Genomic DNA, 15,038 nt, shown 5'->3' on the forward strand with positions numbered 1-15,038 from the left:
TGTATTTCAGTGTGAAAACTGTGTGGGGGTACGCAGTGAGAGGTATGAAAGTCTGTAACCAATCAGACAGTTAGTAGTATATAAAGCTTGACAAACTATTCGTGTTAAAATATTATGATAGATGGCAAAGGCCCCAAATGGCATTTTTTAAAATGGTCCCTGAAAAGCAAAAAGTTAAAGAGTATGTTAAAAACTGATTTTTCACTTTTTTCTTTCTAAAGGCTTATTATATATTTGCCAATCCAGCCTCATTAATTAGGCAACATATTCAGGGCAGAATCTTGGTCCAAATTCCCTTACCTAGAGGTTTCCATACTCTGACCTTGAGTGCACACATCTGAATTTAATCTTTTATGCAACCAAAGGCTTTTCTTCTTACTTCATGATGGAAACAAATGGCTTCTTCATTGAAATGCCATACACAAATTGCATAGTTGGGATGGTTGCAGTCACAAGGCCTACTTACATACACATTTCTATTTATTCACCAAAGAAAGACATCCTCCATTAGCTGAATCCAGATATATGTATCCAGGCATGAATTATGATCCCCAAATTTGCCAGAGTGGAACTGTGGCACTTTTATATGACTATCTCATGTCAAAATAATATTCTACAAAATGCACAATATACTAAAGGCAGAACTGTTACTGAAAGGCTATTCTATAGATTGGTCAGACTTGGGTCAACATCTCTTAGCATTTAAACTTTTTCTGAGTACTGCCGTTGGTCCTTTCCTAAGAGTTAGAAGCAAACTTCTTAGGATTAAATATCTAGCACCAGTGAGAAAAGGAGGGGAGAATCAGTAACATTTTAGGGTTCAGTGTTTTCTACCTGTCTGGATGGCTCAATATGAGAAATGCTCCCACTTTACCTATTCTTGACTATATCTCTGAATTAAGTTTTAATAGGCTAAAGAAAAAGAACTTATCCAAAATACTGTTATGCCATTTAGTGAGAAATAATGCTGGGTAAAGATTGCCCACAGAATCATCAGTTGCCACTGATAACCTGTGACTCCCATCTAGGAAAAATAATGCCATGAACTCTGTAGAAATAGATATTACCCGTAATTTTATGTTTCAAACTTCCTGGATGGTCTTTAAAAAATATTTTTTTTCCAGTCACAATTCCTTTTTAGAAGGCTACTATTCAAATTTGTTTAGGTTTTAACTTTATTTGATGGATAAAGTATACAATTTTTAAATGTAAATTTTGATTTGGTAGAAATTACCGTAGTTTGAATAGTTAGAAAAGACAATAGAAAAAAAAAATGAGAGGAATTAGAAAAACAGAACTGCATCAATAGGGAAATATTACAGTAAACTCTTTGTTATCTGGCAATTTAAAATAGTGTACTCTGACTGATGGATGGTCATAATGTGTATATTATTTAATTCCAAAGACTTGTCAAAATTAATATCTTTCACATATATTTAATCTTCTGTTCAATGAAGGCTTATTCACTGCAAACAAATTGCTTCTAGTACTTATTAATCCTAAAAATGGATAAACATTGGCCCATTTTTTATACAGTAAAAAAATCTTACCTTGGGGCTGCTGACACAGGTCTCAACATTTTATCTTTTCATTATTTACAACTACCAAAAAGTCTAACTTCTGCTCTGGGAAAGAAAGTTGTGGGTATCCACTTTTAAGCAAAAATAATTCTACTCTGATGTGAAAATGTCCTCGTCTTTGAACTTCCATTCTATTGCAGCTAGTGCCCATTGTTATCTTGTATTTTTGCAACCTTAGATATAAATAGGCTCACTTGGTTAGGGACAGAACAAAATTACTGTCCATCTAATGCAGCTCCCCTTACTTTACAACAAGGTTACACAGGTACTGGTGGAGGCAGGATCTGATCCTGGCCCTTCTTGTGATTCCAAATGCAGTGCTCTGATATTACCACCACACTGTCAACTCCAGTTTGAAGGATGTTAAATAACAGGGAGCTTAGCTGTATTCAAGGAAGAAAAAAAATTACCCTAAGAATTGATATTAATATTACTAAATTAGTATAAGTTAAAAATACTCATTAAAAAAAAAAAGACAAAGCAGAAATTGTTAAGCTGATATGACTAAAACAATACTGTTTAAGAAACCTCACTCCAAAATGAAATTAAAAGGCCCTGGCTTTGAGTAACAGATTATATTAATTTTCAAGGAATTCTCAGAAACTGTGCTGTCTCTAATGTTAGTTAATAAACCGGCTTGATCTGCTATTAATTCTGAGATTCTCCCAAACTACTTTTAATGTCTCCAAGTTTTGGACAATTTCAGTGAATTTAAGTTTGAATGGTGTTTTTTTTTTTGTTTTGTTTTGTTTTTGCTTTTGCTTTTCAACTTGAAGGTTAACTTCAAAGAATAATGGTGACAAATATAAAACTGATTTTCTAGTAACTTAAGTCACCTGTCATCTAGTTGCACTTCAAGTATTCAGCTTCTGCTGAATACTGGACTTGGTATTTTGCAACAGTACTAAAACTGTGGAACATTTAATAGGTTGCTAAGATCATTACTTATTTCCTTTGGTAGCAAAAACATGCATGTTGTTCTGTTATGCAGCAGCATTGTTATGTAGCTCGTACCAACTTTTAAAGAAAGGAAGGAAGACAGAAACTAATAGATTTGGCAAGACTCAAATCGAAATAAATGAAGAGAAAAAGAAAATAACAATAATGATGCTAGCTCACTTGTAAAAGTTTTTCTCTGAGAATTGTGAGCTACATTCCAACAGTGCAGAAGACACTACGACAGCTTCTAAATGTTAGTGGAAAGAGCACTAATGCAGGTAAACCTTTTCTTACTCTGACTATAGAAATTTAATTTTCACAAAGACTATCGGAGTTGTTATGCCACTGGTGATAAATTATATGCCTAAATTTTTAAAAAACATTCACAAGTATACGGAGTTAAGATAAAAAATGTTTTCCATATGGAAAAAATACAGAATATTCAGTGCATATTAACAATTTTTATGAACCACTTATAATAAAAGCTTTCTGGAACATCACACACTTGGTTTTTGTTTTTGTTAGAAGACCAAAGACTTCAATGCCCCAAAAAGTTGAATACTGTTAAAGTTGTTAAATGTTTTTATTGATGAAATATTTTAGAATTGATTTGGGCAAATTGATTTTAAACTACATCTGTACTGAGATAAATTCAAAATAAGCAAGTGAGGCACTTTAAACATTTGATCATGAAATATTTTCAAAATTCCTTTTCTTAAAAGTATTACATGGCACAGGAACCCTCCATTTCTCTTGGAAAAATCAAATTTATCCCACCCCCAATCTTCTGCTTGTATAAGTAGTGTTATGTATTGGAAACCCATAAAACTTGAACTAAAGTAATACTGTCATTTTACTAAATTCCTAATTATCTGATTAACGGACTGACAAACCAGAAACATTTGGTATTATGAAATATATTTAAAAAAAAAAACCAAATACCATATACATTGAATGAGGATAACAAAACTTGAATTGAGATTTGCCTTTCATTTACATAAAGTCCATGCCTTCTTTCATACTGATAACATCAGCATCATGGACAAGAATCTGTCCACATGCACCAACTGATATGTAAATCAGAACAGTAACCAGTACAGGTTAAAATTATCCTTTTAACCAATACTGTTCCATACATAATATGTATTAGGTTGGCACATACAGGCATCCTTCTTTAATAGACAATACCTGTTCTGATCATTGCAGGCCATCTGCTTCTAAAAACAAGAGTTAAGATTTTTAAGCTGGTGTTATAGGGAAACTTGCGGAATGCTTACACACCCACACCAATCACACACAATCATAAACTTTTCATGTATCTGAATTGAAACAGAAAACTATTTCATAGCAGCCTTTAACATCTTCATGTAGTAGTGAAGGGGTGTCAAACTCAAATATGTTGATGGGCTAACTTTATGTTTATGAATATAATGGTGGACTATACTAATATTTCACAAAACACATCATCCATTGAATTAATAAGACAAGGTTATTTATATTTTTTAAATATTCAGTGGGCCAACTCCAGCCTATAGGCTGTACATTTGACATCTCTATTAATGTAGCGAACTACCTTGGTCTTGTTGATTTCTTACCGAGTAGCTAGCTTCTGACCAGATGCACTACTTTTAGGTTTTTCTATTTTCAAAGTACACCTCTTTCAGATGTATTCTGACATTCATTTGATGACAACATGCAAATTACAACACTAGGGACTACTACAGGCTACCAAATACAGTTCTATTTAGTAGCTATCACTTATGTAGACATCACATAGCTTTCATTGGACAATGCCTTAACTACTCAACTTCACAGACAAGAATATTTCGTAAACACAAAAAAGGGTGGCAACATTGTGTATCAGCAATGTGCTCTGGGAAAACTACTTCCATATGAAAATTTAGTTTCCCTCTGGCAAATACACCTAATTTAGCAAGAGATTTTACTGTCAAGGGAGTTCTTTTTCCCTACCAAATTCAAACTGCACATAAGCCACTTGTGGTGTTCCAGTGCTTTGAGCACAGTGTATTGCAGGCTAGAAGCATTTACTATGAAGAGTTTTTTCTTAAATTGTTTCCACATCTATGGACTCCATTATAATTGTAGAATTACATTATAGAGGCTCAGGTTCCACCAGGATGGCAGGCACAGTGTTTCACTTCTGAGTAGGGTTCAAAGTTTAATAAATTGTCCATTTTGTGACCCTATAATTAGTGTGTCTCACACACCAAAATGGATGGCTATTCATCTGTGCTTGACACTTAAAAGCATAAGGGTTTCCAACAATCTTGAGAGAAAGACAAGAAAATCTCAATTTGTCCTCTGTCTGGTTATAAATTAGCCCTTGTCATCTGGGTCTTTTACGTGTTACAAATATTAATACACGCCTGATGGCAATTAGACGATCTTTAAGGGATGTCATACCAAGTATAGCAAGCTGAGCCCGGTTTTCTAATGGCAACACAGCCAGGAGCCACCAATACCATGCTGGACCACTAGGATTACTCTAAGGAAGAAATAAAGACAAAAAACAAAAGTTACTATACAAAGAATGGTGATATCATCCCTACTCTTCCCCTCAAACCAGCCTCTTGTTTATCACAAAGCATATAGTCTATCTCTATTATAGACCAAGTTCATTTTTCATCCTATCTTCAAAATGCCCAGTTTAGACAATCATCCAGAGATATTGGATGCTACACACTGAGTCAGTGAACAAACATTTAATTAAGCTCCTACTATGTGCCGGGTATTGTGCCAAGTGCTATAAATAGAAAGGAGTTAACAGTCCCTTTCACAGGGAAGAAAATATGCAATCAATCATGTACAAATACAATATATGCAGGTTAAAACTGAAACAATCAATGTAGGGGAAGTAAGAAAGAGAGGGAGAGAGGAGGGAGAGAGACAGAGAAGACAAAGGGAGTGTAGGGTGTGTATGTGTGACTCCTTCTAAGAGAAAATTCTATCAATCAGCTGGCTCTAGAGATCACTTTATCCTACTGAGACTCTTAATAGGACTCTCAAGTAGAAATTCAATCTACTACATTTTACTAGTCCATCCTTCACTCACCCAGATGCCAAAATGATCTTCCTAAAATGAAGATCTTTGTGATCCTTCCATTCAATAAACTCTAGTGACTCCCTATCATCTCCAGGATCAAATATAAAATCCTGCTTGGCTTTTAAAGCATGTCATAATCTGATTCTCACTTACCTTTTCAGTTTTCTTAAACCTTATTCCCTGCCCCCTTCCATTTATTTTAATATCCAGTGATATTGAGTTCATTGCTTCTTCTTATATCTCCAACATTTTTACTGGCTGTTTCTAATGCCTAAAAGTCTCTCCTTCCCTTTCTAACTTCTGGTTTCAAATGTCAGCTAAAATCCTATTTCTACAAGGAGCCTTTCCCAATCATAACACCTTTAATATTAGTAGATTCCTCCTCTAATTTATTATATACATATTAGTCTTATTAACAAAATAAGTATTTATCTGTATGTACATATATGCATACATATAAATTACACACATCCACATACACCATTTTTCTTTGCACATGGTTGTTTGCTTGTTGCTGTCTGCATTAGACTGTGAGTACCTTGAGATTAGGGGCTGTTTTTGCCCTTCTTTATATTCCCAGAACTTAACACAATGAATGCCTGACATACAAATGCCTGAGACACAAAAAGCATACAAAAGATCTAAGGCAACTACAAAACATTAAATAATTTTGATTACACAAAACTTAAAAACTTATGCCATTACAAAATCAATGTAACTAGAACAAGAAGAGTAGCAGTCAATTGGGGGGGAGGGGAACTTTGCTTCACAAATCTCTGATGAAGGTGGCTATATATATATATACCAATCAAAGATGGCTATAATGTGTAAATGATTTGATTTTGAAGATCAGTTTGTAAAGGGCAAAGAGAGGAAAGTAGAAGGAATAGGCTCAGAAAAAAGATGTTCTGAGACCTCTCTGAAAATCTCAGGTAACAGAATTTGGTCATTTTCTCTGCAGAGGCTGCCCATAGAACACTAGCCTGAGAGCACTTGATATGTGTGCTCGCCGCCCCCAAATACTAATAATTAGGACACTGAGTTATATTTAACTTAAAATTTAGCAACTATGTCCCTTCTTCATTAAAAATTGATCTTTCTTCACTGTGAGTCAAAGAATTGATGGAATAGTCTCCAGGTTTTATCTAGGTTTGAGGATAATCTTTTCTGCATTAGAGAGAGCACCTGGGGAAGGTTCTGCAGAATCAAGGATAGGAGGTAATGATGATTCCCTCCAACAGAAGAAAAGTTTGAGACAGTGTGACAGAGATGAGGGTAATTTGTGACATTCTATTTTCCTTAGGTCTCGCTTTCCTACTGTAGGAGAGTTTAGCACCACAAATTCCTCTGCTACTACCTTCTCAGGGCCGGTTCAGTTGGAAGATCCTGAGTCCCAAAATTAGCCTTCCACTTTCAATTTCTACTAATTAGAAATTAATTTGGGGTCAGGAACCAAGAATGTGGAGTATAGGCAGCAACCCAGCTGAATTCTTTCAAGGTTCCCTTCCAAATAATTTTGTTCAAATGTAATTCTGAAATGGTAAAAGTCAACAAATGTTGGAGTGAGTCATTTTCCAGTCTAATACCACTCAGGACGTGGTCAAGACTGATCTGTGATATGAAAATGGGAACCCACAAGGAGCACACATGGCATAGCAGCGTTAAAAGAGGCAAAAACAAACAAAAAAACTACATGATGGAGTACTACAGTGATATAAGAAATTATAAGGAGCTGGCTTCAGAAAAACAAACAAAGCATGGCAACAGGAACTGATGTAAACTGAGCTGAGAAAAACCAGAAGGATCCTTGCACTCAGTAAGAACAATGTTATTATGATTATCAACTGGCTAGCTACTCTAACCAATGATTTGAGCCATTTTCAAATGGCTCAGGATGAAACAATGCTTAACTACTTCCAGAAAGAATTAAACTCTGACTCTTGAGTGCAAATTGAAATTAAATTTTTTTCTCTTTTTTTTTGTGATATAACTAATATGAAAGTGTTTTGCATGATGTCACATGTATAACTAATTGGCAACATTTTGCTTGTCTTCTCACTAGGTGAGGAGGTAAGAGAATTTGGAATTTAAAATTTTAAAAGATATGAAAAAGAAATAAAGAATTTTTAAAGGATTAAAAAAAAGGGGATGGAGGAGAACTACAATTTGGGTTAGTAACAAAAATTCCATGAAAAGTTTTGAAGAGTTCACCTGAATTTAATTATCTTCCTTTTCCAATACTTATTAGAGATACACCCAGGTGGCAGGAGCTATTACAAATAAGGTAGTTCCATAGCTCAAGACTGAAGATTATGCTGGACAAACAGAAGGTAAATGAGGAGCTGAGCAAGAAGCTATGCTTCAGGTCTTGGCTCTGAACCACCAAAAACTTCTCTCACCAGATGTGAAAGAAACTATATTCGATCACAGACAATCTCATAAAAGGCAAATCCATTAAGATACATCACTTAAAAAACCAATTACATAGAAAGAATTTCTAGAGAATACTAAGGAAAGTAAACACTTACTTATAATGGATAGAATGACATTATTAAAGAAAAAAACAAATATTTCTAATTTAATAGAAACAGTTACAGTATTTTAGAATATTATCATTCATCCAACAAATATTTATTTAGAGCTTGATACATAAGATACTGTTATATACAATACACAAAAGAGATTTGTTCTTTATTGATGATTACTTCATACGCTAGTATGAAGTTTCTTGTCGTTAAGTCTCTAAATCTTACAGTGCTTATGAGACAAATGAAGCTGCTCCTGTGGTTAACTTGATCAGAATAATCCTTTTAAATAAAAGAAAAGGATTCTATATTGCTTTCTGCCCCAAGAGTAAATGTCCAATAAAAAAGATGCTCTACTAGATGTTTTATCAAATTTTAAAACATGTGACATAATTGATTATAGTCATAAGAAGAATCAATAGATTATTTCTGCCAAATACAACAAAACTACATTGGAAAATTTATCTTACCATGTAAACATAGATCATAGAAACAAAAGTACAAAGTAAAGCATACCTGTGGTTCAGATTCCTTGCTTGGCATTGATCCAAAATGATTTAAAATTTGTGCTTTCATGTTCTCCTTAAGAGAAGTGAACCAGGAAACAGCTTGATCATATACAGAATCATGAAGATGAACAAGTTCTTCATAGTCTGGTCCCTCCACCTTATCCATGAATAAGAGAACACATAACTTGATCAATTCATGTACTAGACTAAAAAAAAACCTACAAATACATGCAAAGTTAATTAAATGGTATCTTCAATGCAATCTTAAAACCCACTAAAACACCCAGAGATGGCACAAATACTGACCTTTTCTAATGGCCAATTACATAAATATAAGGAATAAGTATACTACTTGGAAGCTGTACAGCATTTTTCAACTTTTATATTATGTAAGAGTTTTCAGAAACATAATGTCATTTGATTCTCACAACAATATGAAGTTGGCTGGGCAGCTACTTTTATTCCCATTTAACAAATGAGGAAGCTAAGGCGCTTGTCTAGCTTGATAAGTGGTAGAACTAGAATATGAAAAACCCAGTCTTGTGACTCCAAATATGTTATTAGTCTTACCACATATAACATTATCTATATTTTGATTGATGTTGATTGGAAATAGTTTTTAACTTTAGTTCTGAGTTTTTCTCTCAACCTTTCCCCAAGAAATTAATAACCTAAAAAGTTTTATAAATATTAAAGGAGGTCCAACTTAAAGGAGTAATATTGGAGTGGAAAGAAAGCTAGCCTGAAAGTTGAGTTACCAGCTTTGCCACTAATTACATTTGTGGTCTGGGTCATAAACTCTAATTTTATGCCAGATTTATAAATGAATAGGGTGGACTAAATTATATGTAAAAAAACCAATTTTTGATCATATGGAGTTTTGTAAATTGAAGAATCCTTTGGTAATGCAATAATCCATCCCCAATCCCATCTCCCAATCAATCTAGATGCTTATAGTATTTTTCAATGGCAAGAAAAGACCTACATTTTTAAAGACTATGGATATTTAAACTCAATCTTAATTAAAATCATGTTTTGACAAAAGTACCTTTGAGAATTGTTGATATAAATCAAAAGATAAAAGGTTAAGGTTTCAAATCATTTTGACAACATAGGAGACTTGCAAGGCCTGTTGTGATGTCTTTCAAACTGAACTGTCCTTATATATTCCTAAGGTATTAATTCATCAACACCAAATTAGAAATCTAAAGTCTAATTCAGATGAGATGTTTCTACTTATTAATTATATAATTTCTGTGGAAGAAAGTGTCCTTAGATGTGATTTTATTAGCATGAACCACAAATAATTATCATGTACACCTAAAGCCAATTGCAATGCCAAGACCAAAGATCCTGATGGCTGAGTTCTGTCATGTGAAAAATTTCCAATTGTGGACCAAAGAACTAATGCCAAACAAAACCTAAAAGATATTTAAAATGGCAATAATAAGTTAAAAAGTTTGAAGCCTGTGTGGAACTCCTAATATCTCATTGATTGATAGAGGGGCATGTTGTTGTTCAGTCATTTTAACCATACCCAACTCTACATCACCCCATTTGGGGTTTTCTTGGCAAACTGAGTTAAGTGACTTGCCCAGGGTCACAGACCTAGTAAGTGTTTGAGATTAGATTTAAACTCATGAAGGTAAGTCTTCCTGATTCCAAGTCAAGTGTTACATTGATTGGGCCACCTAAGCTGTCCTCGACCATATAGAGCAGATGATCCAAAAATCTTTTAATATTTGACATTGGAAGTTATTTTGGTAATTCTATTTAAAGACAACTGTGTCTGGTGTTCAAGGTATCAAGACTATTTCCAACAAAACAAAAAGCTATACCACAGAAAAAATGTATATGTGTACATTCAGCTCACACTGAAAATCTGTAAAATAATTCCTTAGAAGCAGCAAGCTAATTGTTTTATCTTAAAATACCTCCTCCACTAGCTTCTACTCATCTAGAATAATGAAAATAATTAAATTCAGTCAAATAATTGGGTATTAATTAAATAGTGAATGTGCACAAAAATTTAAAAGGTTTGTAAAACAGTTCACTTATAAGAGGAAAATGGTGTACGAATCCCTTATTACACATACCTATACAGGTTAAATAATACATTACCTTTTTATCTTCAAGGTATTCAATGTTTGCAGTGTTATACCCATCTCTCAGACCATGGCTTAAGACCCTGAAGCGACTAATGCCAACTGTATCAACGACTGAACTTCCATCAGGAAAAAATCTGACATCCCTAATTTCCAACATGCATCCATAATCAGCAAATCTAGAGAGACAATTGGGGATGGGGGGGGTAAAAAAACAAACAAAAATCATATCATTTGGAAGTAGGGATGATGGTCAAGTGTTTTTCTGTCCTTTTATGATGAATTTGGTTATTGAGTCTTGAAGAAAAAAAAAATTACCTCACTGTTAAGGATAGTAGTATGCATGCCTCTTGGAAATACATTTACTATATACAAGGGCAAGAATTTTATCTGAGATTAGCACACAGATGTTTACTGAACTCTAAAAGTGAAAAGTAAGAGCCAGAGGTTAAACAGTGGAGATGCATCATCACTTTCAAACAAGAGAAATGTTTACAGACAGGAAATTAGGACAGGAAAGCCAGGCTTTATTGTTTCTCCAACTACCTTCCTAACACTACTGATTATTGTCCCTGCCCATATAGGGTACAAAAACTTCCCACTCTGTTCTCCATTTCTTCTCTCAAAGTACTAAACTTGACTGAAATGTTTCCATTCTTCTTCCACATGCTGCTGGATTCATACAAATCTCCTAGAGAAGGTAGGGAAAAGAAGAATCCACCATGAACACCTCAAACAAATTCTAAACATTTAAACCTTTCCTTTTTTTCCCCTTAAGACTACATACCAATATACCTATTTCTTACTCACTTCCCCCAAATCAAGTAGCCTCTTTATCACTACCAATAGTCTTTTTGGGACTGGTCAGACTACTTCAACTGTAATTCTTAGCAAGAGAGACAGGCAGCTTGGGAGTCAATTCCAATTTCTACTATGGTCTATATACTCCTCTGATTATATACAACGTTTGGCCTGAGCAAGATGTCTATGTTTCTTACCAAATGACACCTTACCACAAGAAAACATTCTTCTAGAGAGTATATTCTTGGGAGATACAATTCTATGATCTCCTTGCACGGGGAAAATGTAGTCTTAGCACAGTGTTTTTGCCAGTCTAACCTACTTCTAAAGGTAAGTGTCCACTCTTCACCCCAGGAAGTTTGCTCAGCTCTCAGGTAACAGAAACAATCATAGAATTTTACAGGTAGATATGGAGATTGGTGGCAAAGTTTAGGGAAACTCAAGCCAAAGAGGTAAAATGACTTACTCAGGATTATACAAGAAATTAACTGTAGAGCCAGACAATATGAGATTGTGTCACAACTTTTATTATATCAAGAATATGCTGACCGTACACACTAAGCAAGATGTTAAGATTTCCTAAATAAAATTTAACTAGATGAAAGCATTGTTCCAAAAAGAGAATACATTTGGGATTCCTCAGCTTCATGATTCCCTAATAAATAAGGGCCAAATTAAAAAAAAAAAAATGTACTCAAGTACTCTTTTTGGTATCTCATCTAATTTATCCTGCATATATTTTGTTTGCAGCTAGCTCTTTGATTGTTGTCTCCTCCATTAGACTAGGAGTTTCTTGAAAGCAGGGAATGTCTTTTGCCTTTCTTTGTATCCCACGTGCCTAGTATATTACTGTTCAGTGGTTTCAGGTTACTCTTACTCTTCATAACTCCGTTTGGGGTTTTCTTGACAAAGATAATGTCAATGGTTTACTATCTCCCTTAATAAATACTTGTTGATTTAATTTCACTAATCATGGTGTGGAGGTCATCCTAGATTCTCAAGGGCTATTCTAGTAGAGGTTAAACTGTGCTAAGTCCTATCAAATAAGAAAAGCTTCAAGGATAGGCTTAGCTAAGGACTGCCTAAATGATCAAAGACCAGAATGTCTTAAGTTTAGAGACACTTATCACACCAAATTAGCCACCCATGATGAGTTTTTTCTGGCCAGAACAGTTTTCAAAGACCACCTACCAAATTATAGAGGCACTGTGATCTGCATCAGTGAAAAGAATATTCATACTGATAAAATTACAGATCCTTAAAATAAGTGAAAGGACAACTCTTTTACCATTCCCCAATTATTTCTAATTTTCTGACTGCTTGTCATTAGCCAAAGAAAATTAGTATTTAAAAGCTAATATGTGGTTGAATGACTTGTTCTAGTCTGCCCCAGAAAGTTTTTCCACAAGTATGTCAGGGAAATAGGTAAAAATAACAGGCTTTATTATATTGAGGTTAAGTCAGAGAACTCCAATGAGAGTAGATATGAGAGAAACAGGGAATCTTTAGAGGGAGATATAAGAGGGAAGCCCAAGACCCAAAATGAAAATGAAAAATGGGAACTGCAAGCAAGGGAACTAAGGTCTTCAGGCAGCTGAAAGACAAAGGAGAATAATAATGGTTCTGTTGAGATATTAACCTTGGATTTAGCTCACCCAACATTACCAGTTCTCCAACAGTTCTTCTACTCAATGCATTAAATGGCTATGGCCTCATTTCCTCCCCACTAAATTAGCCTTGGCAAGAGTCATATATTTAGGAAGGGAGGTGAGTCAGCTAAGTAAGATTTACTTCCTGCCTTGACATCACATGCAGAAAGAAGGATCTCAAGGACTGACTAGTGGAGATTTCAATTGTACAAGTATGGAACATGTATTTCTAAAATGAGGCATGGAGTTTCCCCCAAAAAAGAGGAGAAATAAATATAAAGGCAAGAGGAACAGACTGGTTCAGAGTAAAGATAGTCTCCCCAAATAGGTTTTTAGTTAGTTGTTGTTTTAACACCAAAGGCAAAAATTGCACACCTGGGATTTATAGTATATATGAATTAAAAATAACAACTTATGAGATGAATTCTCTTTTACAATTCACTTTTATTTTTGTTCAGAACTTCAACTGGGATTATTAATGCATTCAGCTTGCCAAACAATTATTACCAAGACCTATCAGAAGTACTGAAATTTCTAAAACTTCTAGCAAACTTCCTAGGGAAACTTTATTTAATTATCATCTCCATTATTTTTTTTTTTCTTTGAGAGTATGGGAGTTTTGAAGAGACCAAATTATAAAGTTTTAACAGACATTTAAGAGAACAAAAAAAAATAGATATCGGTATATAACTTAATATTGATGAAACATACTAGCAATCGTTATAATGTAATAAATTCATCCATTAGTGGTATGTATTAAAGGACAATAATTATTTAAAATCTGCTCATGGTATGTATAATGAAAACTTTTCCTTTATACTTTTGCTGAATATAAGTAAAATACTTTGGAGAAAAGGTACTAATTCCTTTGGCATGTGTATATATAGTATGTGTGTATGTATAATAATCCTTCTGGCATATGTATTGGTAGTTAAAGTTCTACATACATTTTATACAGCTACAATTCTACAGACACATAAGTACATGTAAGTTTGGAGAGCAGTATATACATATTTTACGTCTATAAAACATCAATACTGCAAGTGACCAATCATATCTTTCTTCATTTGCCATGGCAGCTCTGCTATCTCTCACTTGACCTTATTAAATAGCTTGTTATGGACTCTGACCCTACAGAAGTCATCAGGACATCAGGAGCCAATGTGTCTAATAGTACAGCATTTAGTTCTCTCTGACCTGACTATGGAAGATGAAACCCAATCTACTCGTCAATTCATATGAAGAGTTAGCAGAGAAAGCTTGTATCTTTTCTTTTTTTCAATAAAGTATTCTTCTTTATCAGTCTTCACCACATGAATCTAAACTTGTAAGTACATATTTGGGGACAGTCTTGATTCTTTGCCAAATATCTTTTTGAGCTGGGTGTCAAGAGATCTTTGATGTTAATGATGCTATCTTCATTAGACTTGTGATCTGCAGATTCTATTCTTCATCTTACAAATGATGTGGAGAATTTCAACTGTCTTGCAAATATTATTAGGATTTTTATGTACATTTTTAAAAAATTCTCATCTAGTTTGTGCAAAGTTTTAATTTTAATGAAGAATTCATTACAATTGTTCAACGGAAGGCATATATATTCCAGACTTTTTTGTGAACTACCAAAGATCCCTAAATGAATTTTTAATGTATACTCTCCCTCCTCTTTTCCATAGAATTTATGCATTCAGATATGAATGGCTTCTCTATCTCCTGTTTCATTCAAACCAGATGCTGCCAGAGTAAAACTGTCCACCCTGATATTCTTGAATTAAAACATAGCAAATCCAAACAGAAGTCCTTAATTAGCAGCATTAAAGACAAAGTATACATACAGGCAGTAAATATGTATATTTTTTTTAAGAA

The 15,038-nt window shown here is 34.1% G+C and overlaps 1 protein-coding gene across 4 annotated transcripts in view; it reads right to left on the bottom strand.

The window, feature by feature from the left end:
* Positions 1-2,324: 2,324 nt before the first annotated feature.
* The window catches only part of LONRF2 (LON peptidase N-terminal domain and ring finger 2), an 80,201-nt gene continuing 67,487 nt past the window's right edge, over positions 2,325-15,038 (bottom strand). For all 4 annotated transcript variants that reach the window (XM_031959143.1, XM_031959141.1, XM_031959142.1 and 1 more), the window contains 3 exons: positions 10,739-10,901; positions 8,625-8,774; positions 2,325-5,025 (listed from right to left, as the gene is read on the bottom strand). In XM_031959143.1, coding sequence (XP_031815003.1) covers positions 4,867-5,025; positions 8,625-8,774; positions 10,739-10,901 — 472 coding nt within the window. In that variant the 3' untranslated portion in view covers positions 2,325-4,866. The remainder of the gene's footprint in view (positions 5,026-8,624; positions 8,775-10,738; positions 10,902-15,038) is intronic.

This window comes from Sarcophilus harrisii, chromosome 3, assembly GCF_902635505.1.
Source record: "Sarcophilus harrisii chromosome 3, mSarHar1.11, whole genome shotgun sequence".
Classification (NCBI taxonomy): Eukaryota; Metazoa; Chordata; class Mammalia; order Dasyuromorphia; family Dasyuridae; genus Sarcophilus; species Sarcophilus harrisii.